The sequence below is a fragment of the Pimephales promelas genome, chromosome 19 (assembly GCF_988280905.1).
Source record: "Pimephales promelas chromosome 19, fPimPro1.hap1.1, whole genome shotgun sequence".
Lineage (NCBI taxonomy): Eukaryota > Metazoa > Chordata > Actinopteri > Cypriniformes > Leuciscidae > Pimephales > Pimephales promelas.
This window is the reverse complement of record NC_142787.1, coordinates 14,725,041-14,752,492: the sequence shown is the minus strand read 5'-3', so window position 1 is coordinate 14,752,492 and position 27,452 is coordinate 14,725,041. Positions and strand designations below refer to the sequence as shown.

At 37.7% G+C, this 27,452-nt stretch overlaps 1 protein-coding gene across 3 annotated transcripts in view; it reads right to left on the bottom strand.

The window, feature by feature from the left end:
* The window catches only part of col5a1 (collagen type V alpha 1 chain), a 136,237-nt gene that overhangs the window by 95,105 nt on the left and 13,680 nt on the right, over positions 1–27,452 (bottom strand). For 2 of the 3 annotated variants that reach the window (XM_039658761.2, XM_039658762.2), the window contains exon 1: positions 15,955–16,321. The exons of the other annotated variant lie outside the window; for it this stretch is intronic. In XM_039658761.2, coding sequence (XP_039514695.2) covers positions 15,955–16,057 — 103 coding nt within the window. In that variant the 5' untranslated portion in view covers positions 16,058–16,321. Of the gene's footprint in view, positions 1–15,954; positions 16,322–27,452 lie in introns of those variants that run through there. 3 annotated transcript variants of the gene reach the window in all.

Here is a 27,452-nt window from a genome sequence, read left to right as displayed (position 1 = left end):
AAAGTCCTCTAAAAACCACATACACAAGCGTGTGTGTGTGTGTGTGTGTGTGTGTACAGATAACACTGTGCCTGTGAGATGGGAAAACACAAGTAAACTTCTCGCTCTCGCCTCTCATTTATCAAACATCCACATAGTGTAAACAAAAATATATGTATATTTTTCACGGTTTCCACAAAAATATTAAGCAGCACAACTGTTTTCAACATTGATAATAATAAGAAATGTTTCTTGAGCAGCAAATCAGCATATTACAATGATTTCTGAAGGACCATGTGACACTGAAGACTGGAAGAATAATGTTGAAAATTCAGCTTTGCATCACAGGAATAAATGACATTTTAAAATATTTTCAGATAGAAAACATTTGAAATTATAATAATTTTCACAATATTACTATTTCTACTGTATTTGAGGTCAAATAAATGCAGCCTTGAAGAGCAGAAAAGATTTTTTTTTAATCTTACTGTACAAACCCCAAATGATACAGACTACACAGGAAATGATAATGATACACAGGAAAGGTCTAGACGGTGTAGTTTTTATATTTACCAGCAGGGGCAAATTGAGCCATGATAACCAGCTAAACCTTTAACCAGATGGAATCACATGACTCATCACTAGACTATCCCTGTTAATGAACTGATAATGTAACCTATTAAGCTTTATATAATGTAAAGAACATTACTTTACATTAAAGTATTAAAAGAATTACTTTTTATAGGATTCTTTCCTGAGTTTAAAGTTCTAAAGAACAGTATTCATTTCAAATAGAAATATTTTGTACATTATAAATGTCTTTACTGTGATTTTTGATCAAACAAAACACTCACGTCGCTTCATAAAGTTGAGGTTAAACCACTAGTCACATTACTTAAATGATGTCTTTACTACCTTTCTGGGCCTTGAAAGTGGTAGTTGCGTAGCATGTCAATGGAAGGACAGAAAGCTCTCAGATTTCATTAAAGTTTTGAACATGAATGAAAGACTTACAGGTTTGGAACGACATGAGGGTGAGTAATTTATGACAGAATTATAATTTTTTGGTGAACTAACCCTTTAATTTCTTTAAAAATCTTTTATTTTAAATAGTATTAACATACACACTAATAGGGTCACAACTACTAGAATACGTTTTCCATAATGCAACATTTGCACACAGACCAGAAATGATTTGAGTTCCTTTACAAAACTTAACTGTGCATATCCAAAGCACATCTGGACCGAGTGAAACGTCTCATGTTTACGGCGGTTCTGTGGATTTTGAACCAAGAAAGGTTTCGAATGCTCCAGGATGCCTAGAATGTTCCATATATCAGAAACACATGTTGCATTAAAATACAAAACCACATCAGAGCGTAATGATGGAGAAATGACCCGTATGCGCCACAACTTTAGATGAATCCATGAAAATCTGACCTTAAAAAACCTGAGAAAGGTGTCAATCACTGATTTAAATCACATTGTGATGTCATTGTTCATTGGAGCACAGCTTTACAGTGGCATTTGATTCTGACAATTGAGTGGTTTGGAAGCGTGTCAGGAAAATGTAAAATCTGTGAAGCAATAACTTGCATGCATAAGACAACAGTTAAAGGCTCTTTCTAAAACTCAACCCTTATGTTGAAAGTGTTCTAGCGCAATTTTTTGAAACTACAAACACATTCTGTGATAAGGTTTTCGACGTACAAGCGAAATTACATTTATGCGAGGGACCTGTTGCGTCATGTTTACTTGTCATACAGGTGCTTCTGTGCCCCTTTTTACAAGATGTAATATTGTTCTCGGGTGTCCCCAGAATGTATTTGTGAAGTTTCAGCTCAAAATACCCCACAGTTAATTTATTTTAACCATTTGAAAATGTCATTTTTGGGGCCTGTTTTAAAATAAGCTGTTTTGGTGTATACGACCTTAAATGCAAATGAGCTGCATATACCCATCCTGCCTTTGGATGAGGGCGTCACTTGCATACCTATGGCAGTCGGTCTTATCAGAAGGGCTGAGAGTGAGAGACCCGCTGTCATTCAGCCGTACATGTTTGAATCGGAATATATAAATAGTCTCTGATCAGACCCAGATGACGAAGAGACTCCGGCAGAATAAACACAAATGAGAATGGACCAGTACGTCTCGATATGGTTAATTGATACAATTATGTACTTATAGAGTTGTAATCGCGTCCCCTTTGAAATTATGGATGTGGAACACACAGACAAACACAAACACTAACGTTGGCGCAATTTTTTTAAACTACATACACATACTGTGATAAAGTTTGCTACGTACAAGCGAAATTACATTTATGCGAGGGACCTGTTGTGTCATGTTTACATTAATTTACTTCTCATACAGGTGCTTCTGTGGCAAATGTGAGAAGATGGCTAACTTACAGAACAAGAACATATATGCAGTTTTTAATAAAATTATCTTTAAATATATATATATATATATATATATATATATATATATTTATAAACGTGTGGTTACAAACTATACAAACAAGGTTTAAATTAAATACACAGACATCCTACGACGACAACAACTCAGAAAGTCAGAAAATGATTCGCTCAAACATAAACTTATTTACGAAGGAAAGGCGCCACTTAAACTTCCAAAATACAATACATCCACTGTGTTTTCGGTGGCTCTGATGTCGGAAATAAGTGAAAACTACTATGTATGTCATTATTACATCCCATCCCACAACAGAACACTTATGATTCTAGGTGACATTACCGGCTGTCGTTGAAACAATGGAGGATGGTGTACAGATCACCGAGGGCGGGGTCTAGGCCACAACCACACTGTCAATCAAACCCCTTGCTCAATTCTACGTCACAAAGCGCTGAATCTTAGAAAAGCTCGTTCTGAGACAGTGCACATGATTTATTGAGATTGTAAAAAAACACTGGGTGGACTTTTATCATTCTAGGGTGGTTTTGCTCACACACTGCCAACACACATTTATGTTCAAACACCATGTAAAAGTGAATTTTCCATAATAGGTGCCCTTTAATATCTCTGTCACTTGATGGTGGATCTGGTGATCAAAATATTGATTTTGAAGATGTTAGTTTTGATAGTTTTAAGAATATATGCAGAGAATATTTAAGAGAATATGCAATTCTGTAATTGTTAGTCTAATATCAGGAGAGTTTTATATTATCCCGACAGATCCATCCGTGTTAGATATAGATGCGGATCGCTAAAGACATGCATATGTAATAATGAAACATTCATGCATTTAAGGGTTAACTGAAAAAACGAATCGTCAGCCAATGAGAAACGAACTATCTATCTCTTCATAACTGAATTTACTATCGCAACTTTAATTATGTAGCAGAGGGGGAGGGGCTTCAGACTCTGATGTTCAATGACAAAATAACCTTTTAAAGTTCATACACTGTATAAAGTGCATAGTGTATAGTGTGTAATATGAGACGCAACTCAAGTGTTTTATTATCCTGTTACTAAGACGAGGGTTTTAGGAGGCCGCTGCTGACAGTTTAATGATAGGTCAATCTGAGTGATTGACAGCTCCTCCACCAATAGCAGCCAATCAAGTGGGAGGAGAGCCCTGTGGGTGCACGGATGGTGACGGCCATCTATATTACGACCTCACTTCTGCCGCATGCAGGAGGTCAATGTCCACTAACTGACCTTTGAGCTGGACAGAGGTGTAATGAGAGGGAGGGCAGGGTTCATAGGGCTAACGGTTAAAATTGCAGGCATTCTGACCAGGTGCTTTGAGCTTCTTACGTGGCTTGAGAATATCTCGTAGTAAACCCTTATATATTTTTTTCTTCTGTCTCTGTCTCTTTCTCTCTCTCAAAATGGGATGTTCAAAGTACACTATTATGCTATAAGGTTTGGTGGTTTGGTTAGACTGTGTGGTGTTCTCTGGTTTCCACTAACTAGAGCAGCAATCAACGACTGACTGATTCAGCAAAAACATTTCATTTGCCTGCAACATTCACAACACTTTTCATCGTTTTTTTTTTTTTTTTTTTGACTGTCTAATAAGCTTCTCTTTCAGCAAAGAGTGTGTAAAGTTTTTCCATGTCTCACGTTCACTGACTGAATCGCTGGCTGGTGTTCAGCATGTGCATTATTAGACACTGGAAACGATGACTCATCTGCTGCTGTACCACAACTCAATCACACACACGATTCATGTACAAATGTGTCCAATTCCATCAGCACACGCAGGAACAACTGCACAGTCCGAAGAGAGCAGTATACATCCCTTCCCATGAAATCAAACACACATTTATTACAAAAGACACATGCATGTTAAAAGCATCAAAGAACATTCAAACTCAACTACAAAATCATCCAACCCCATAAAAACTAGTCCCATGCTGAGATCAAACCAGAACAAAACTCCAGCAACACCCTGACAAATGAACTACTAGGATACAATGACAGTATCAGATGGAAATACTATGGTGTTTTGATTTAAATCATGTTGCTACTATTCATGTACCATGGTTTTTTAAATATATACTATGCTACATGATATAATAATGCATTTATGTTTAAAAACATGGTATTACCATAGTATTTCAAAACAAACACAGTATAAATATATGGCATTATCATGGTAAATATCCAAATCATGGTACACGTTAAAAAAAACATGGTACTGTGAGCAAAAACAAGGTATTACAAGTGTTAAGTACAAATATATGGAATTATCATGTTAAATGTCCAAAGAAATCATGGTATAATCACGTTACATGTGTAAAAAAAAAATGGTATTAACAGGGTACCATGTACAAAATACAAGGTATTGCCGGGGTAACATATCAATACACTCTAAAAAATGCTGGGTTGCTTCAACCCACATTTGGGTCAAATATGGACAAACCCAAATGTTGGGTTAAAATGGCATTTAAAATGTTAACCCAACTTCAACTTTCACTGGTACATTTTTTTAATTACATATTCCATATTTGACCCAAATTTGGGTTCAAACAGCCCAGCATTTTTTAGAGTGTATATGCTATTATGATGATAAATGCCCAAAATACATGGTGGTAATGCTACTATTGTACATATAAAAGAGCAGTATTACCATGGTACCAAGCATAAAAATACAGAAGTATTATGGTACATGTACAAAAACGTATAGTATTATCATGGTAAATGCGTAAAATGCATGGCATTATCATGGTGTCATGCACAAAAAACAAGGCAGTACCATGGCGCTGTCATTTTTCAGTTAACTCTAATAAAATTGCATTTTATGCTTATAATCTGTTGCATACCCACATTACAAAAAAAAATCATGAATGCAGAAAACCATTAAACAGCTCATCACAGTTTCATTAAAATGACTTAAGTCACATGACACGACATGCTATTGTACATATAGTATCGCCAGATTACTACAACTCTGGAACAAAAGCCTCTCTGTCCTGCGCTGAAGCATGAGTGAAGTGTGTGTGTTTAATTCTTTCTGGAGAAAGTTGAACGTTTCTGTGGTTTTTGTGGCCAGTTCATAATGTGATACTGCTACTGCAAAGAGACAGACAGAGAGAGAGAGACTATTTTATATTCTCAGTATGAGGCCAGTGGAAGGAATGTCAGCTTTCCGCACACCACTCCAGAATCCTAAAGTTCTTCTCACATGTCTGGACCTGCAGGGTTCCCTAAACATTTCATGAATAACCCACTGAACAATATTAATGACTCATTACCAACTCCACATATCGGCAACCCAAGAAAACCTGCAACTACTCACAGAACAAAAAGTGTTCAATAGCATGTGCATGTTCCAGGTGTGCAGGGTCAAAAAGGAGCTGGTGATGTCATTGAACTGTATACTGAATCTTCAACAAAACTTGCATGTTATGTTCACAAGACATCATTTTACTGTAATGTTGTACTAACTGACAAAAACACAGCCATATGAGATCATATATCAACTAAACTAAAATAAAATAAATGCATGTGATGGTCACCTCTAGGATGTAACATAAAATCAACACCTCCAGGAAGTAAAAAAGAAAAGAAAATTGGTCAAATTAAATAAGATTTATGGCCCACCTCATTGGTCCATAAATAACAGGCTATGTGCTGTACACACACATGGAAGTGTATGATTGATTGAGATGCACATTATAGTAAAGCTTTGTAAAACACACACAGAGAGAGAGAGACGTGAAAGAGTCAAGCACGTAACCTTTAGCATACTGCTCAAATGAACCATTACAGGACCAACTGCTGCCCTCAAGTGATTCCTCATCCACAGGATAATGAAAACCTTATGAAAACTCAAAGAAGCTTTGAAACCTCGTGTGTACTGAGCCGTACAAACATTTACCATGGTAGTCATAGTTTCCTTTAAAATACCATAATTACTACAGTTATTGTTTCTACAATTGTGGTAAACTGGTATTTGTGACTACTGGCCTATGAAAATATACAAAACAACAGATATTTTCTGAAAGCATCTTACCGTGTTTGCAAAAGATAGTATTTTAACAGAAACTGTGACTATAGTGGTACATTTTAGTGAGAAAACTAAAAAAAAAAAATGTGGGTCACTTTTTGGATGAGGGATCCAGGCATCTGATGTTTTGTAATGATGTGAACATCTGTGGCATTTCTGAGGCATATGAATGAATGTTTTTCATCTGTTTGTCACACAAAAAGTCTCTTCTTTCCTTGAGATGGAAAGATAGATCTGCAGTCACATAAAAAAGCAAGAGGGAGCCTGTGTGTTGGTCATAAACTCCGGGAAATCCCATAATTCCCTGTTTCAGGGTCATGAATGTGGCATGTGAGATATGAGGGCTCTTAATTGCCACAACAGAGGTCCCCCCTGCACACACACACACACACACACACCCACACACACACAAACAAGTAAAATACATATTCATGGCAGAAGTTTAAAGAGACAAAAATGACAGGAAGTCACTTATTGTCATTGAAATATTGGGCGATTTAGAGTGATGACGATGCAACAAACCTGATCGGAGTCTATGACACACTACTATCAATATGTATATATAAATTTAAAAATTAAACATGGAAAACGTGTCAGAAAGTGTTTCCATTCTGATTCACATGATTAACACCTATTTGTGAACAGATTTTCAAATTTGCTTTCCATACGTGTTCCAACATATCTAAACATCATTAAAACAAGATTAATTTAGTTCAGAACCTAATCTGTGTAGGACATTATGATGATATTCAGAGAATATATATCAATTACAAGCATTTTTTTTTCCCCACTGACAAATTTAAGTATAAATCTTAAGAAAATGAAAAGAGATTTATGAATAATACAAGAAAAAGATTGTCCACAGTGCAAATAATAATAAAAACAATATATTAATATATTATTATATTACAAACTATATACATTTAACATATTAAACATTAAAATATTTTATACAATTAAGGACGTTTTTATAGTCCTGCCAGATTTTTTATTTTATTTTTTTTTTATGAAATGGAACAATTTTTTTTTTTTTGCAGTGTAAGTCATCTGGCAGTAAGAACGAAAGAAGAAACCTTGAAAAACAGATTGACATATCTCATCCTCTCTTTCAAAAAAGCTCTGCAATCTACATAAATCTACAAAAAAAAAAGGGGGGGGGGGGGGTCAGGTCAGTGGATCTGCATTTTGTGATTGGTGAACTCAAAGCACATTTTGCAACCCTCCGTACCGACAATAGCACTCGTTTCCTCACTGAGAGGACCATGTATTTGTCTTCTGTCTTAATGAAACAGTATTTTATTCCTCTGCTGTTCCACAGCAAGGGGAGGGGAAAAAACATCTGGAAGGCATTTTTCCTTTTTTCCCCCCTCTTTTTTCATTCTTTTTCTCTGGGATCAGCAGACAGCACAATGACGTCTATAGCTTCCAGATGTGAGAACACAAACTCTCGCTCTCACTCGCTCTGATTTCTCCAATCCTAAATGCCAAGTAATAAAAGAAAACCATCTATGCTGGTCCATCTGTGGCTTTTTGCTCCAAAAACACACATGCCCCATGATGCTCTAGGGTGCTCTAGCCATGCTGACACCGAGTTAGCAGCTCAAGCGCAGGTATGTAGGGAATGTTATTTCAGAGGAAGTGTGTGCACATGTGTGAGCTTCATGACAGCCCAAGGGAACCTCAGGCCGATGTAGGGGTGCTTAGAACTCTAGAGAAGCCACACACACACACACACACACACACACACTAACCCCCCCAATTAATCACAACAAAGCCTCAGCAAAGCCCAAACATGGCGTCCGTTTAAAAGCTCTGTGAAAGAGTCCATTCATACAGAACTGAGCAGACAGAAATACAATACTCAAAAACTTCAACTTTCAAACTCTGGGAACTAGAGATCTGAACACATACACAAGCATGCATGGCAGACTACAGTGTGTGTGTGTGTGTGTGCAGCAGGGGTGGCAGGCTGTATCAAGACCAGGTGTAATCCAAAAGACTAAGGCCATGTCCACACGAAGCTATGGAAGCTTGTTTCCGCCATAGAATGAAAATTAAAAAGGTAATTGCGACTTATCTGACAATTCTGACTTTTTTTCTCACAATTGCGAGATATAAAGTCAGAATTGCACGATATAAAGTCGCAATTGCGAGACATAAAGTCAGAATTGCACGATATAAAGTCGCAATTGCGAGATATAAAGTCAGAATTGCATGATATAAAGTTGCAATTGCGTGTTATAAAGTCAGAATTGCGAGATATAAAGTCAGAATTCCATGATATAGTCGCAATTGCTTGTTATAAAGTCAGAATTGCGAGATATAAAGTCAGAATTGTGAGATATAAAGTCGCAATTGCGTGTTATAAAGTCAAAATTGCGAGATATAAAGTCAGAAAAGTCAGAATTCCGTGATATAGTCGCAATTGCGTGTTATATAGTCAGAATTGCATGATATAGTCAGAATTGCGAGATATAAAGTCAGAATTGCGTGATATAAAGTCGCAATTGCTTGTTATAAAGTCAGAATTGCGAGATATAAAGTCAGAAAAGTCAGAATTCCGTGATATAGTCGCAATTGCGTGTTATATAGTCAGAATTGCATGATATAAAGTCAGAATTGCGAGATATAAAGTCAGAATTCCGTGATATAAAGTCGCAATTGCTTGTTATAAAGTCACAATTGCGAGATATAAAGTCAGAATTGCATGATATAGTCAGAATTGCGAGATATAAAGTCAGAATTGCGAGATATAAAGTCAGAATTCCGTGATATAAAGTCGCAATTGCTTGTTAAAAAAGTCAGAATTGCGAGATATAAAGTCAGAAAAGTCAGAATTCCGTGATATAGTCGCAATTGTGTGTTATATAGTCAGAATTGCGAGATATAAAGTCAGAATTGCGTGATATAAAGTCGCAATTGCTTGTTATAAAGTCACAATTGCGAGATATAAAGTCAGAAAAGTCAGAATTCCGTGATATAGTCGCAATTGCGTGTTATATAGTCAGAATTGCATGATATAGTCAGAATTGCGAGATATAAAGTCAGAATTCCGTGATATAAAGTCAGAATTGCGAGATATAAAGTCAGAATTCTGTGATATTAAGTCGCAATTGCTTGTTATAAAGAGCCCACTCGCAAGTATCTATCTGTGATATTCTGGTCTATAGATATGGTCTTATAAAAAATTTTCAACCATTTAATTATCACATAAATGCAGCGTTGGTGAGCACTAAATTAGATTAGATTAGATTCCTTTATTTGTCATTTTCATGGTGTACATAAAGATACTTTAGATACTTTAGGTGTACTTTAGATACTTCCTTCAAAGACATAAAAAAGTCATAAACCAACCTCAAATATTTGAACGGTAGTGTATGAGCAATAATAATAGGTATGCTTGATTTAACAAGCACATAAACAATTCCCCAACTTTGACACACTTTAAGTATAATTTTTTTTAGTACAAACCATTTCAGGACAAGTCATTTCTCACATCAAAACAGTGTGAAATGGATCCCACTCAAGTGATGTGTTTTCCAGACGTGTCTCAGGATGGGGCACTGTAAACCAGGGGTGGTCATAATCTGAAGAGCACCACCCACAGTATGCCACCTTTGACCTCTGACCCGGTGGCCTCATCTCCTGTAGGTCTGCTGTCTTTACCTACAATAACTCACCTTCCTTTCGTCCCTCAATCACTTGTCTTTTTGACTTTCTCCTTTCTTACTCTGGTCCCTAATCTTCTGGTCCTAGAAGATTTACTTTAGCAGTTCAGACCATTTTATTCAATGAACTGCTTCAGATAACGATTCAATGATTCTTTTGAGTCACTAGTTCAATATAATGATCCATGAGAAACTTTACATGTGAACCCAACAGACATGTGGGTCAGGGTTTGGTCCTCATGTCTGAAAGAGGCAATATCTGTTTTTATAGTGTGTGAACTGAGACACTGAAGGTTTCACCAACTATCACCCTCCCAAATGTGGCTTTAGATTGAAGGGAGACTTGAAACACTTTCAATCATAAAAAAATGCAACTCTAAAACACATGCTATAAAGCCCAAACCACACAAACCGAAAAGGGGAAAAAAAATTTTCATTTCTACCTCCCAGACATTGAAGCCAAGTACAGGACCGAGAGCAGCTGTGGTCTTAAGTAATACACAAAATTTGATTACCATCTATTCACATACTTCTACTATCAATTTGCATACTTATACTAACCTTGAAAAGTGTATACTGTGCTCACAAAGTAAAAGTATGTACTTTTAAGTATGAAGCAGACGGACATACTAGAAAGTCATAAAATTATACAAATACAAATCGATACAAATCATATTTTGTAAAGTTGGCCAATTAGTCCAAGAAGCATACATATGCTGATGATGTATGGATGTAGTATGTCATCTGGGTACCTGATGATGTATGTATGGATGTAGTATGTCATCTGGGTACCTGATGATGCATGTATGAATGTAGTATGTCATCTGGGTACCTGATGATGTATGTATGGATGTAGTATGTCATCTGGGTACCTGATGATGTATGTATGGATGTAGTATGTCATCTGGGTACCTGATGATGCATGTATGAATGTAGTATGTCATCTGGGTACCTGATGATGTATGTATGGATGTAGTATGTCATCTGGGTACCTAATGATGTATGTATGAATGTAGTACGTCATCTGGGTACCTGATAATGTATGTATGGATGTAGTATGTCATCTGGGTACCTGATGATGTATGTATGGATGTAGTATGTCATCTGGGTACCTAATGATGTATGTATGAATGTAGTACGTCATCTGGGTACCTGATGATGTATGTATGTATGGATGTAGTATGTCATCTGTGTACCTGATGATGTATGTATGAATGTAGTATGTCATCTGGGTACCTGATGATGTATGTATGTATGTATGTATGTATGCATGTAGTATGTCATCTGTGTACCTGATGATGTATGTATGAATGTAGTATGTCATCTGGGTATCTGATTGTCAGCATAAACTATGACTTTTTGTTAGTATGAATTGGCATGCACTAATCCTAATCTTGAATACTATATAAGATTTATAGTTTGTGAAAATATGCATAATTTTAAATTCCATCAGGTGTAGTATGCTATCTGGACACCTTTGACATCATATTGTCTATGATGTGGGACATGCTTATCTTTACCTTACAGTATCTTAATAAAACAGAAGCACACTTCAAAAACCCACTGTGAATAGTACACCATCCATGCACCTTCAATATACAATTTTCTGAGATGCACTAATCTTAACATAGTATGCTATAAGACAGACGGCATGTGAATCAGAAACATACTTCAAAAATCCATAGTAAATACTGAAATCCAGTCACATTTGACATTTTGACTCTTTCCAGCATATTATTTTGAGATGCACTTATCTTAGTATTGCAAGCTACAGTGTGTAAGATAAATAGTGTGTAAACAGATGCATACTTCAAAGTTCTTTTGTCAATACTATGCCATCCAGTCACTTTGACATACTATGTATTTACAGCACAACGTGATTTGCATGCTAATCCGAATCTTAAATACTACAAGATTTAGAGTTTAAAAAGCATAAACTAATCTATATCTTGCATACTATGTATTATGTATAGTATGCATAAAAAATCCACTGTAAATAGTGAGCCCGTTCACATCCCAAAGCGCCATATAGGACGCTTTTGCAAAAGCGTAAATATCCAACGCACATGGCACCCTTTAACGTGAAATGAGACGCAGATATATTTGGGCAGAAGGCGCCCCCTAGTGGTCTAACCCTTACCCAACACCATACCTAAACTTAACCATTAACCGAAGCGTCTCATTAGACGTTAAAGGGTGCCATGTGCGTTGGATATTTACGCTTTTGCAAAAGCGTCCTATATGGCGCTTTGGGATGAGAACGCGTTGAAATAGTATACCATCCATGCACCTTCAATATACAATTTTTTGAGATGCACTAATCTTAACCTAGCATATAAGATTATTAGTAGTTTTTTAAAACAGAAACATCCTTCAATCCAGTCAATTTTGACATAATATGATTTGAGATGCATTAATCCTAAAATTGCAGGCTATGTAAGATTGATGATATGTCAACAGATGCATACTTGCACACATTGACATCCAGTCAAATTGACATACTATTTCCTGCATGCTATAGACCATTTCAAAAGATGTAAACAACACTGGTCCAGAAACACTTCCTGTTTCAGTTTGTAACTGTTTTCTTTATTTCACATGTAAAGAAAACATCTTAAAGATGTTTGTTTAACTTTTTGATTCAGTTTTAAATGTTCTGTTGGTTGTATTTTATCCCAGCTTTTATGTAGTGTTAAAAAACTGAAACAGGAAGTGCTTCTGGACCAGTGTTGTTTACATCTTTTGAAATGGTCTATAGGGTGTTTACTCCTTGCATCCTATTTAATATGGAGAGTACGAGTACAAAATCCATTCATCCAGGCACTTTTAACCTTACATTTTCAACATACTATGATTAGGAACACACTCATTTTAATCTTGCATCCCGGACAGGATAGTTTGTATACAAAAAAAAAAAAAAGGAATTCTGGGAGGGAAACCCTTCATCCTTTCCTCTTAGAACTGGACAGGTGCCTTTTAATAGCCAGAGGGAGACACCACTTGTTCTGTTAATGGGACCAATAGAGCCAAAGGCAACAGGAATTTGATTTCTTCACGAGTCATGACGTTCCTCTGATTCGTACTAAATCAATCGCTGAATGAAGACAGATGAAATGGACAGCTTGTTTTCATTACACTATAAATTTTTTTTGAAAGGCTCCAAGGGTGTGAATTGTCGGCTCCAAACATTCCAGAGTTTCTCCTCTGAAGGCTTTAAGGGTCTCCAGAACACGACAACAAGAGTAACCAAAACCAGAAACAACACACGTGGGCAATAAACAATCGTCACAACATGCCATTTGTTGAAAGGTGTGTACTCTCAAAAGTGGAGCACACCCAACAGGCTGAATGAGCGAGGCCGGTCCGCCGAGAGTGTTCGTAAAAATCTCATAAAACAGCACTAGTGTGTGTAATAAAGCAGAATAGCCCTGCACAGGAAGTGCAGCAGCATCACCGTTGGCCATTTTTGCCTTTACAAGCTTCTGTCTACTCTGACGTAAGAGCTCCCCTGTATCCCACAATGCACTGCCAGACCCACCATAAACTTTATGACAGCACGTCATTCTATACCAGCAGCTTTGATTATCCCCCCGCCCAGTGCATGACATCACCGTCGCGGAAGCAGCGTGTGTTGCTGACTGACTCAAACTTGTGAGTCTGGCTGCGGATCAAATCCACCATCTTTTCTGCATTACACGTGTACACTAAGAAATTGGAAGCATACACTATAGTATACACTACATAGGGATCGCAGATGCCTAAAGCATTATAGATTGCGAATGTAACCAAATAACTAATGCATTTCAATCCAGTTTGACACTAATGAGCATCTTTGTAGCAGATGCTCTGTGATAGATGTCTTACATAGTCAAGTCAATGAATCACTCTAATCAATTCAGCCTTGACTCATGCAGGCAAAAGTGATTAAGGTGACGAGTTTTCACTGCTCAACACTTTGGATACACTCTTAACGACTGTGTGAAACCTTGATGAGGTTCTTGAGTTGCTATATAGTTCTTTAAAGGATTGAAACGCTCTTGGTGTTCTTCAGATTAGTGTTTTGCCAGTACATGATGGTTTTCTAAAGAAGTAGAGAATTAAAAAGTTCTTTGGGAAGTTAAAGTCAAATTTTGAAACTGCTTTAGGTTCTAAGTAAGCATGTTCTTGAGATGTTCCTCGACCAAAATGTCCTTGTTGTAATTAAAACAGGTCAATAATTCCATCAGTATAACAACGATCAGCCAAGTGGCCATGACCAGACACGTATCTAATCACACATGCAGAGCAGAATTTCCAACCCCGCTCTCTCTCTCTTGATCCCTCCCCCTTTTTCTCGCCCTCCCTCCAGCCTGGAGAAAGAGAGAGCGAGAGAGGGGTACTCCCCGGGACAGGCTGGAGAAACCAGGAGGATGAGAATGAGAGATCATATCCTGTCTGCTTTGGCTCCGTCATACTGTACAAATCACAGATTTGCATTCACAACTAACTCCACACTATCAGTGTGACATACTAAAACCAGATCAAACAACTGATTTAACCATTGAAAGTTGGCTGATTAAACAACAAATAATCTCTTGACTTTTAACAAATGGCATATTGCTGATCGTTTCAAAATGCATGTGACTTGTTAAATTCATATCTCTACAATAGTTGTTCTACATAGTCTGCTGAGTAATTCCTTCTATAAGTGGTTTACAAGATAATTGCGAGCTTCACCTCGAGCATCTCTGATCTACTAGAGAAGACACGCAGCGACTCCACCCTGAGCCACTGATGTTCTTCATTACAGACCATCTACCAGGAACCAAGACAGACTAACGGGCGTTTATTTACGTTTATCTATTATTTTTATCTGTCTTTTGCCAAACAAAAGGAGAGCCAGAGTGATGGGTTCGTTTTTTTATGAGCCTATGGAAAAACGTAAAACTCTCTGTCGCTCTCTCCCCTGGTGTGTTTCTCATCCTGCATATTTTTCCAATTACGTTCTGCAGTTAGCGCGCCTGCTGGAGGAAAACTACTTTCTGCCAGATCCCCTAAAAAGCATCTGGAACATCTTCCAAAAAGTCTACAAAACCATTCTTGTATGGTCTTATACTAAAAGGGGGGTCCTCCCCTAAAGATAAAGCTTCTTCAATGATTCTTTGAAGTCTCTGAGATTGGGCAAAGAACTCAAAACACTGAATAGGATTTAGGTAGATCCGCGTATTGGTTTTACGGGGTTCTGGTGGGGAAGCATCACACAAATGGTTTTCTAAAGCAGAACTTAAGAAGGTTCTCCTGTGACTGGAATGTTTATTGTTTATTTTTTAAGAGTGTAAGTTTCTTGTTTCTCTAAGCTGCTTTACAGATGGCAGAAAGTGAAAAATCTAAAATGCGAAATGCAAAGAAAAAAAGGACCACTGAAGAACCTATTCACGCACATGGAATCCTGGAATCCAGATTTCTACTATGAGGTCTTTGTTTGCTCATTTGCATAAGAATTGTTGAGTGTTGCAGCGTAAAGGAGTTTGATGCCACAATAAGATGGTCCATCACGATTTCCTCACGCATCTGTTGCCTTGCACGGAAAAACTTCCCGCATTCCGTTATTCGTTGCTGCTCTAATGCTGACGCACAAACAAAGTGCAGAACAAAAGTCAAAGCCACTGAACTTCAGACGCGAAAATCTCACTCTAGGGCCCCCCCATGCCCCATCCCCTCCTCCGGTCATTCCAGTCCCGGGACGGCGGACTGACCGTGGAATGCGCTCGCGCAACAGAACCGCAGCCCCGGGTGAGCGCGGCCCGCGGCACAAAGTAACAGTTTGGGAACAGCTGATTCGCCGCTTACCTGCGCTTACTCGTGAGGTGACAAACATCAGGAATGCTAGGAGTACCGACAGTCGCACCTCCTTAAACCTCCGCTTTACTTTCCATCTTATAGGTGTATCCATGACCACCTGCGTCCGTCCTGACGCGTAGAGTTTGATGATATTATTATGACAACTGCTTGATATCAGGACAGTAACCCAACAGTCCCGGAGAGAGAAAGCGCGAGAGCTCAAAGCCTCTCATGCAGCCATACGTTAATAAGTCCTGCAGGAAAATTCAGAGGATGGATAGATGGATGGATGGGGCACCTCTCTCCCTTCTTTTCCCTTCTGTTCTTTCCTTCCCCTCAGTGCGCTGCAGTGATGCCTCCGTCACTGAAACTTCGCGGAGCCAAAGTGTGGGGGAAAAAAAACTTAATTCATAAAGACTGTCAGTCACGCGGCGAGCAGCCAATCGGAGAGCAATACAAAAAATGCTCGGTTTCTCATTGGTTATTACTATGGGTAGGCGGGAGGTTTACAGTGTGGGACTTCATTTACTCTCTCTCACTTTTTGTCTGAAAGTTTTTAGTCCATTACAGTGACTGCAGACTGTCTTTCAGTATTTTTGGCTCTTTTAATTTGATGGGTTTAGCAACAGAAAACATTTTAGGACAATCATCCAGTTAAAGAATGGCTCTTGTTAAGGTAATATCCTAAATAATGTAGAAAGAAAGAAGAGTTCTTCAATTGTCTAGTAACAAGGCAGTACAAATACATTATTGAAATGAAGACAAATCATTTAAATTCATTTTGTGTTGTGCGGAATGGTTTATTTGAAATAATGCCAATCTGAATCCTCTTATCCTTATAATGGACCAATGTTAATCACCACTGTGTATAACATACATAAGTAAACTTGCTTTGTCTTACCTTCTGTGGACTATGCATAGGAACAGTGCTGTGCATGGGAGTCAACGGTTATTTCAAGTCGTTCCTAAAATTAAAGTTTGCAACCTATTTTAAGGCTGAAGCGATTCAGGACCTCCTGATATACGCGACAGCTGGAGCACACAAGGCCACAAGGGCGATGACCTTTTGACACGGGTCCGAATGTATCGAGAGGAAGGGAATCCTTTTCAGGTTACATGTAAAACAAAATAAAGCAGTTACTTCCCTTACAAATTAATCAATTATTTATTTTAATTATTAATTCATTAAGATGTGGAAGATTTATTTTTGGCTCGTGTTTATCAAAAAATACAAACCATGTATTAAGTCAACGTGAAATGCCATTTGCAACTCATTTCACTCCGTAATGACCTAATATTGACCTTGAGATGCTTTTATCCAAAGTGAGTTTGAAAAGAGGGGAACAATTTGTCAAAAGGTCAACGATATTTGTAATATACAATTCCGGGTTTAATACACAACTACAGTAGATTAGGAAGCAAGCTAATATAGAGAATAAAGTTTGAGAATATGGGAAAATTCATTGGAAGTATGGGAATTTGGAGGTGTAAGGGAATTCATTTTGTCCTTTGGGAACTGATTGCATCATGAAAAGTGGGTGTTATATATGAGAATTAAGTGTTTAAAGGATGAAACATGTACGAGGGATTCATTGAAATGGAAAGTCATTTTAGAGGAGAAGCAACTGATGAACGATTACGAAGACCAGAACCTCTCTCAATGGCACTGACGAAAACTAACATTTTCTTTCTTTGGAATAATGTGCATTTATGAATCATGGAATGTTATTAAGAAAGTGGTCAGATTTGATTTCATGTTGACTTAAAGTGCATATGCCAGAGGTGACATCATACTGTAGTTCAGCTGAGGTTTACAGTACAGAATGACGTCTTCACGGAATACCAGGCTCGCAGAGCTCCAGGTTACACAGGTTGTACGGACTGATGTCTCACTCTACCTCAGGTTACGGGAACTCTCCTTAGAGGGAATGTAAAGAATGCAGCTTGTTTTGTGCAGGGTGTCCCTGAGCCAGCGGGGGGCAGACACTCCTGCACAGGCCTGTAAAAAACACACGTCCAAAATTAAGACTACCCAAGTGCCAGATGGGACTACAAATTAGCTGTCGGGAAATAAAGCATTCAGTTTCACGTTTACATTTTCTTCCGGAAATGTTTGAATATTATATTAGTGTTTTTTTTTCTTTTTTTTTTCTTCTGATATTGTGTCTTTGACAGCCCATAGAACTGGTAAAAAGTTGTGAAATTACTTACACTGATAGAGGCCAGTCTGAAGCCAACATGACATCATGACTTTTGCGTAAACATATACGCCACTTTTAAATCAAGTGTTGTGTTATCTATGCGCATTTTGAGCTGTCCGCGTGTATAAATGCATGTCTACGCCGTTAAATGTCCGAGTGATTCCGCGTGTATGTACACGCCGTTAAATGTCCGAGCGAAACGAATCAAAGTGTAGATCTACATTTGGGGAGCAATATTTTTTTTTCCTAGGATGGTAGGGGAAGACTCATAAATGCTATTAACCCTACTGACGGGTAGGTTTAGGGGCGGGGTTGAGTTAGTTCATATATTTATATATACAGTAATGAAACGTTAGTCAACGGCGTTCATTAACACGCTGAAAAGCATTTATGCGTGTTGATGGCACTCCAAAAATGGAAATACGAATTGCCGTGTCATACATACGCTATTTCATGAGATCAGTCTGCCAGAGCAACTTAATCCCTCTACCTCCACCAACAGCTCCAATTTTCACTTTTAAGCTGATAACGTTTTGAGAATAGAAAGAAAATTGGCTCAGTTCCTTGATTCCTTGGCTCAAGATGATTCGATTGCACCATATTAAATATGCCACCAATTTGAATTTTCCAAAAAATTCAAAGGACTTTTTCGAAATCATTCTAGTTTGCTCCAATTTTTATGAAAATTGAAAGACCATTTTGGATTGTAACTTCTAAACATGTTGGCCACAGCCACAAAATTGGTCTCTTTAGATTTGGTACAGCATGCCGAGTCAAACGATACCAAAGACTTTATATACAGAACGATGGGAGAAAGTGCAATGCACAATATGGAGGAATAAATAAGAGCCAATCAACGATTGGTAAAGTCATCACGTCACAGCAGGTACCGTTAGAAGCTCCGGTTCCTATAGAAACAGTGAGTGTTGTAAGACACGCGCTTAGGACTGTCACGATTCGAGCATTTAGAAACAGTTGTTGTAAGATTTTATTGGTGATTTCAAATATGGAATTTATTCGTAACTTTGGCGAGTTTTGGAGAATCTGATGTTTCCCCATTCAAAGAGATAGAAACGCACTTGCATGCCCAAAAGAAAAGGCATTTCAAAGATGGCCACTGAGTGAAATGGCATGTCTTATAGGGACGATTTTCCCATATTGGCCATTTTTAATTTTGTCGTAAAATGATATATTTTACGAATGCATTGGGGTATCGTTATGAAACCCGCTATATGTGTAATCAGCTCCATACTCTGAAGGTACTCAAAAAGTTTCAGGGCAGCGCCACCTTATGGCCAAGAATTATATATTTTTTTTATTTAAAGGAGTAGTTCACTTTTTAAAAAAAAAAACTTTTGCCGATAATTTACTCGCCCCCATGTCATCCAAGATGTCCATGTCTTTCTTTCTTCAGTCGAAAAGAAATTAAGGTTTTTGATTCCAGAATTTTTAGGAGTAAATTATAAGCGAAAGGTTTTTGGGTCTTGGGTCATGTCAAAAACATAGATACCAATTTCCGATTTTCACTAAATGGAATCAGTTGGCAAGGCAACATTTTCCATTTTTGTTTACATTTATTTTTTTTATTTATTTTATTTCATTCAGCTTTATTTCAATTAACAAAAAATAATTATTAATGGTTTCAGTTAACATTAACAACATTGTTTTTTAGCATGTTGTTATGCAGTTGCTAGGTTGTTCTAAGTGGTTGCTAGTTGTCTACTTCTTTGCCTAAAAATTCTCTCAAATTTCTATGATATTCTGGTCTCTCTTGAATCCACTCATACAAACTTGTTTGCACACACACACACACACAAAGAAAAAAGCAGCAATCAAAGAGAGACTAAAACTCTATATCAATTTGTACAGTGTTAAGGTTTCATTTTGGAAATTGTAAAAGGAGAATGTTTATGAGTTACATAGTAGGCTATAAGACTCCAAAGCATCACTCTCTAAACACACACATGGCAAATATTTGAGTTTGGATTATGAGATAGAGTACAGATTTTATGATTGCCCTCAATGGCTCTTTTAACAGAGACGTCCTCTCTCCGTCTCTCTGTATTACATGCCGGGACACAACTGTACAAATTCTTTGGCTCACATATGTTCATCAAAGCCTGGATCATTCAGCTGGAGTATGGATCTTCACATATACACAGGGAACATGCATACACAACACACACAGGATAAGCCACGTTTACAATACACAATGCACAAACAGACACATGCATTCGTCCCCAAACCAGAAATCACTGCTGTCTGCTCATCCATCCATCATAATGCCTGGAATGAGATTCCAGAGATTGAATGAGACTGATGGAATGAGATTGATAAACAACTATCCACAGCTGCCCAAGCATGCACACGATAGCAAACATCACACACACGTTTATCAAGAGATTAACACTAAAAAACCTAACAAAATCTCAGTGTTAATCAGTCTCATTATATTAATTTTGAAAATTAGCCCATGATTTACACACCCTTAAGTCATCATGAAATTTTTGGTTTCAGACGAATACGACGAGTCGCCGATTTTACGACGAGTTGTATTAAAAAATGTCCTGTCCCTTCCCAGTTTTATAATGGCAGTGAATGGCTGTTTCTGTTTTGAAGTCTGTTTCTAGAGGGAAGCAATGAGTTTGTGCAAGAAAAATATTCATATTCAACACGTTACAAAGGAAAATTCTAGCTTCTTCTCGAAAGTAGCGTAGAGCGTCATGGCGTAGTGTAAATATCAGAAGTAAGTCGCATTACTCACATTTGCGGAGTTGCTCTTAGACTTAAGTGGAATTCGTACTATATGTTCATTTGGCCGGAAGCTAGTTTATTTTGTAAAGTTTTAAATATGGATATTTTTCTTACACAAATGCATCATTTGACTTCATATGGCCTTTATTAACCCCCCCGTTGCACTTTTATGGTCTTCAAAACAGAAACAGCCATTCACTGCCATTATAAAACTTGAAAGAGCCAAGAGATTTTTGTATATAACTCCATTGTCCAACTTGGAGTTATTGTCCAACACATATACACCTCAGATGACTTGAGGGTGAGTAAATCATGGGCTAATTTTAATTTTGGGTGAACTATCCCTTTAAATAATTTCAGTAATGTTTTTTTTTTTTGTAAAAAAGTTATTAATTTATTTAATTTATGCAATGAACAAAATTATAAACGCAATTTTGTTTTTGCCTCCATTTTTCATGCTGAACTCAAAGATCTAAGACTTTTTCTATGTACACAAAAGGCCTATTTCTCTCAAATAATGTTCACAAATCTGTCTAAATCTATGTTAGTGAGCACTTCTCCTTTACCGAGATAAACCATCCACCTCACAGGTGTGGCATTTTCAAGATGCTGCTTAAATACCAGGATTAGTGTGTGCCGGCTGGCCACAATAAAGGGTCCAGGGATGGCAAATATTTAAAAGTTTTTTTCTGTTTCCTTTTAAATGTTTTTCTCTCCCTTGTTATTTCGAATCAATGCAATGAGTGCAGTTTGAAAAGAAAACAATGCTATTATGCTGCTATTTTCAGAAATTATTAACTTTTTCAAGTGAAACACAGTTACCAGACACATGATTAACCCACAACCCAACATTCATCCTCAACATTGGTTAAAATGTTGCAATTCAAGGCACAAAGCTAGGCTGTGATGGTCTAAATGATCATGAAAAACATTATACTGCTTCTGTGGTTGTGGTTTAAAAACAGATGCTTGAAAGAGAGGAAAACAAAATAATGTAATGTAATAAAATAATAAAAATACAAATGGATGAGAGACAGAGAGGAGAAGGAAAAATTAACAAACAATGAACAGACCCAAGAAATCATTGATTTGTACATACTGTACATGGAAAGAAACATTGAGAAGAAAGAGTGTGTTTGCCATCAGTGATTGATTCAGAGGATTCTGCCAAAGTACAATCTGTCTCTCTCCATCGTACAAAGATTCAGATGCACACATTCTTCAGTCCAGCATTTATTAATTATGGAAAAGCAAGTTACTGAACATGACCGGTAGAAACAAGCCAGTACAAAGCTCATAAATGTAAACAGTATTCATCACTGGATTCAGTGTATTAAGACACTAATGCAGCTGTCTTTTGCTTGGATAAAAGCAAAACATTTCAAATCAGTTCAATGCAACAACAGTATTCATTTTCTTAACATGTTCAATATGTGGGACATACTGCTCTCGTTCTTTTTATCCATCTGCATTTCTGAAGTTTTTAAATTTCAATTGGAAAGACTTTTGAAAAGACAAACATTAACATTGTCAGAAAAAAGGACATGTTGCATGCATATGAACTTTCAGAGTTGGAGCAACTGATGGCTGCAACACAAATTACTATCAAAAAGCAGCTACACTAGTGTTAAATAAGGGACAAATATCATAATTTGATTGATCTGATGATAACTGGAAAAAGCTTGCAGAATGAGACACGGAGGAGCTCCAGAAGGATAAAAGAAGGAGTGACGACAGTGAAGGATGAGAGAGGACCAGGCCTGGACTTTGCATTGTGTTTTGTGTATGTTTGTATCAAACACATTATCAAACACATGTATCAAATAAATGCAGGCTTGGCGAGCATAAAAGACTTATTTCTAAAACATAACAAATTCTTTCTGACCCTGAACTTTTGAACTGTATGAAATATTACTAGTTTACAAGAGTGTCAAGTAACGGGTTACAATTTTTTTCACATTACTGTTATCAAGTAGTTTTATTATCACAAACAAAAACCTTTAGCTTTTAAAATATTTCAGATAGTGAGTAGACATATGACTAACTGTGTTTGCAAAAAATGGGTCAGCAAAAGATGAAGAGAAAATGAATTACGAGATAAAAATGACCTAATTGTCAATCATACACACTAAACAAATAACGTTTTAAATGCCCCTATTATGCAATTTTAAAATTCCTAATGTTGTTTTGGAGTCTCCTACTACAGGTTTACATGCATCAAAGATAAAAAAAAATCACATCACCACAATTTAAATGATTCTCAAACGACTCGTCAGATGAATCAGTCTCTCTAAATCTCTCCTTTCAGCGAGCTACTCTGCTCTGATTGGTGAATGGTCAACCGAGTACAGCACGTGTTGAAAACCAAAACAGCTCTGCGTGTCCCAAGGTTTCCTACACCGTAAACTAAACGTAAGTTAGGGAGGAGTGAGCCAATCTAATCTTTCAATCAACAGCCATATGAGCAGCCGCTTACCTCTCCCTAGCATCACCTGTTCCAGTATCCCTCCACCTCCCCAAACTCCGCCTTCATCTTAGGTACCTCGCCCCTTTTAATTATCACTTCCTACATTTAGCCACTTGGGGGGTATCACAGCTCGAGTTGAAGCTGATTCATCGAGCCCCTCTCCAGTGGACAGCAAGCCAAATAAGTTTAACTTAATTTCTTAAAGATTTTATGGGCAAATGAACTCGTTAATCACAGTAATTAACAATGACGTTGATTTTACCATATAAATCCGAGGGTGAGTCTGATGATGAAACGTTGGAAGAATAGTTATTCAACCCGAACCTCCATCGCAAGCGCCGCTTAACCCGGCGTTTAGCAGGGGGCGGGGCAGGAGAGACAAAGCTTGAAACAAAAGCTCCAGTCTGTTGTGATTGGTCTACTCTGCTCTGATTGGTCAGATGGCCCAGTCTATTGTGATTGGTCTACTCAGCTGTGATTGGTCAGATGGCCCAGTCTGTTGTGATTGGTCTACTCAGCTCTGATTGGTCAGATGGTCCAGTCTGTTGTGATTGGTCTACTCAGCTCTGATTGGTCAGATGGTCCAGTCTGTTGTGATTGGTCTACTCAGCTCTGATTGGTCAGATGGTCCAGTCTGTTGTAATTGGTCTATACTCTACTCTGCTCTGATTGGTCAGATGGTCCAGTCTGTCATGATTGGTCTACTCTGCTCTGGTTGATGGCACAGTCTGTTGTGATTGGTCTACTCTGCTCTGATTGGTCAGATGGTCCAGTCTGTTGCGATTGGTTTATACTCTACTCTGCTCTGATTGGTCAGATTATCCAGTCTGTTGTGATTGGTCTACTCTGCTCTGATTGGTCAGATGAGCCAATCTGTTGTGAATGGTCTACTCTGCTCTGATTGGTCAGATGGTCCAGTCTGTTGTGATTGGTCTACTCTGCTCTGATTGGTCAGATGGTCCAGTCTGTTGTGATTGGTCTACTCTTCTCTGATTGGTCAGATGGTCCACTCTGTTGTGATTGGTCTATACTCTACTCAGCTCTGATTGGTCAGATGGTCCAGTCTGTTGTGATTGGTCTATACTCTCGATTGGTCTGATGGTCCAGTCTGTTGTGATTGGTCTATACTCTACTCAGCTCTGATTTGTGCTCTGTGCTATCCATCACAGGCCTTCGAGGGAATCTCCACCGTGTTTGGCTGAGATCGTTCAAGCTGAATTCACTCCAAGTGCAGAAAGGCTTAGTCTAAATGTTGTTGAATTTCCTGATAAATGTCATCAGTAAATGACCTAATTTCTTGGCAATAACCTTCAATCTCTGTTTGAAGAAGACCATGGTGATGCAGATGGATCAGATGGGGGATTTTTTGATTGAACATTTTCTTTAACACCTGTGAGATTAAAGCACTGATTAGTTATCTTCTTGTTTGATTTAGTCACTTGTATAAATGCACTTTCTGTAAAACTGCTTTGAAACAATATGTATTGTGAAAAGCGCAAATAAATTTGAATTGAATTGAATATTTAAAATCAAACCCACCGTGTGAATTCCTGATCTATATAAAGTTCAAAAGGGTAATTGTGAGATAAAGTGTAAAGTAAGAAATAAAGTTGCAATCGCAAATTTGAAAAATAACATCAAATTGCACACAAAAAAATAACTAGATAAATAAGAAACAAGATGTTCACAGAATAACCAGTAAATCATACGTTTTAAAACTGTAATTTACAACAACAACAACAAACAAACAAAACCTATGAAGAAACATAATTATCAAAATGGGAAAACCATTAAATGTGTCACACAAGGGATTATGGGGATGTCATTACATTATCTAAATTATAAGGTGATTTGTTACATTTTTTACGTCCAAAAACAGTGCCAAATAGTCATTATTTTTTCTTGAGACCATTCAGCTTTGAAGGAAATCTACATAGATTAGTTCATAAAATAATCTATATTGTCTCATAAACAGACTTTAAGGTTCTGAGCGGAAATATCTCGCAGTGAAGTGAAATTCACAATCAAAAGCAACACAGTCGAAAAATAGTGAGCTACAAATCTCACATGAAAGCATAGAAAGCTGTCGCCTAATGTTAATTTAACATGTCTCACTGACTGTCTGTCAGAACTCCACCCATGCAGTGCTGATCTGAGAACAGTTTATGTGTCTGTACTAATACATGTGGCTACATAAAACTGATCCAGAGTCAGAATCTGTTTGTGTGGTTGTTGTGAATTACGTGCAGCCGCAGTAAGTATGTTTTAAAGGGCAGATCTGAGGCTGTGTGTTGAGTAATTCAGTTTCACACAGACTTCATGTTCTTTATAATGGGAGGCCGTTAAAAAACATGTTAGGAGATTCCCAGGAATAGTCACGTCTGGGTATTTTTAGACTTAGACATCTCAAACCAAATGAGACAATAAGACTCATTTTTTTTGAGTGTGTTGTTTTGGCACCCAAGGAACTCCATCTGAAGTTTAGCTGAAAAACTATTTTCTGTGATGTCAAATAAAGTTTTTATTAGCATTTAACATCCATGGAACCTTTTCGAATAACAAAAGGTTTTTTATAGTGAATGGCTCCTTTAAGAACTGTTCACTCCCAAAATGGATCTTCTTTGGCACTGTGGAAGTTTTTGGAACCTACATTTTTAAGAGTGTAAGAGGAAATGGCTTGAAAACAAGAAAATCTGAAAATCTGCAGTTTGACCAGGAAATTTCAGTCAGAATTGAGAGCGTCTTTCAGTAGTAAATTTTGACAGAGGTGTTTGTTCGTCGGTCAGGACACACGTTGGACCAATTATATATATATATTTTTTTTTATTTCTTGAAACAGAACATTGAGTTCCTGCAAGTGACTCCATCTAAAAGATGGTCTCGTCTGTGCCAGTAATACATGCTAAAAAAGAAAAAAAAAAGCCACCCACATATTCCAGAGCTTCATCAGCCTTCATGAAGGAGTGTGAGAGGTTTCTCCAGACCTGGTTCATGGAATCTCTGAGTCTGTTCTGTTGCGGTGTAAGGACCCGGGGGGGGGGACGTGACTATATGGAACAAAGCCACACACTGACTGAGTCAGCATTATTCCATTCAGATGCATTCCAGAACCATGCGAGATGTTCTACAGTGGCTTCAGTAACTCCAAACAATTCCAGAAACACTGCTGAATGATTCTGACAATGTCCAGTGATGAATAAACAATTGCCAAACACAAATTGATCATTAAACAACATGTTTTATAGTGTGTTTGTGCTTTCTTTCTTTAAAATGTACACCATTTGGTTCAATTTTGTTATTTAATACACCTACATTCATTTTTTGAGTGTATTTGTTTGGAGCCACTGAACTGTATATGTATGTAGGCACATTGAATCTTCAGCATTGCTGAGCTACTGTAAGGCTGCAGGAGATCATGACATTCACCACCTCAATGAACATCAAACCCACCAAGAGGAGTTTAGTGAGTTTTAAATGAAATAAACAAATTCAGATCATCCTAAAATTTCGTCAGATAAATGGCTGAAAGACAATATGGTCCCTGCTGAAATGTTCCAGAGCGTCTGCTTCATAACAGCTCCAGACTGCAGGCAGATAAACTGAGAGCAAGTGCTGTCTGAAGGAATGAGTCAGAGAACATGCAGAACCACCATTTCATTCAGTGCAGACAGTCCTACAAAAACAATTACCCTTGAGCCTTTATAGTGCTGCCTGCAAATCAACCAACAAGCCTCGCGTTCCCTCGTCAGTTTAAGTGTGGGAGGTCAAAGGTCATATTCACGGTCAGAAAAAAATTACAGCTGAAATGTGCAATCATGTAATGGCAATTTCAAAAGCCATGAATTTATCAAGCAAGGCACTTTGAGAAACTCTGGGGGAAACACTTTACAGCACATGTGCCCAACAGATGCTGTGTGTCCCTTTAAAAAACTCACAAAGATTCCAAAAATATTTCCAAAGATTCATCCTGCTGGAGAAATATCTGTGTAAACATGATGGACAGATGGACAGATAGATCAATATACGGATGGACGCATAGACAGACAGACAGACAGAAGATAGATAGATGGATGATGGATGGATGG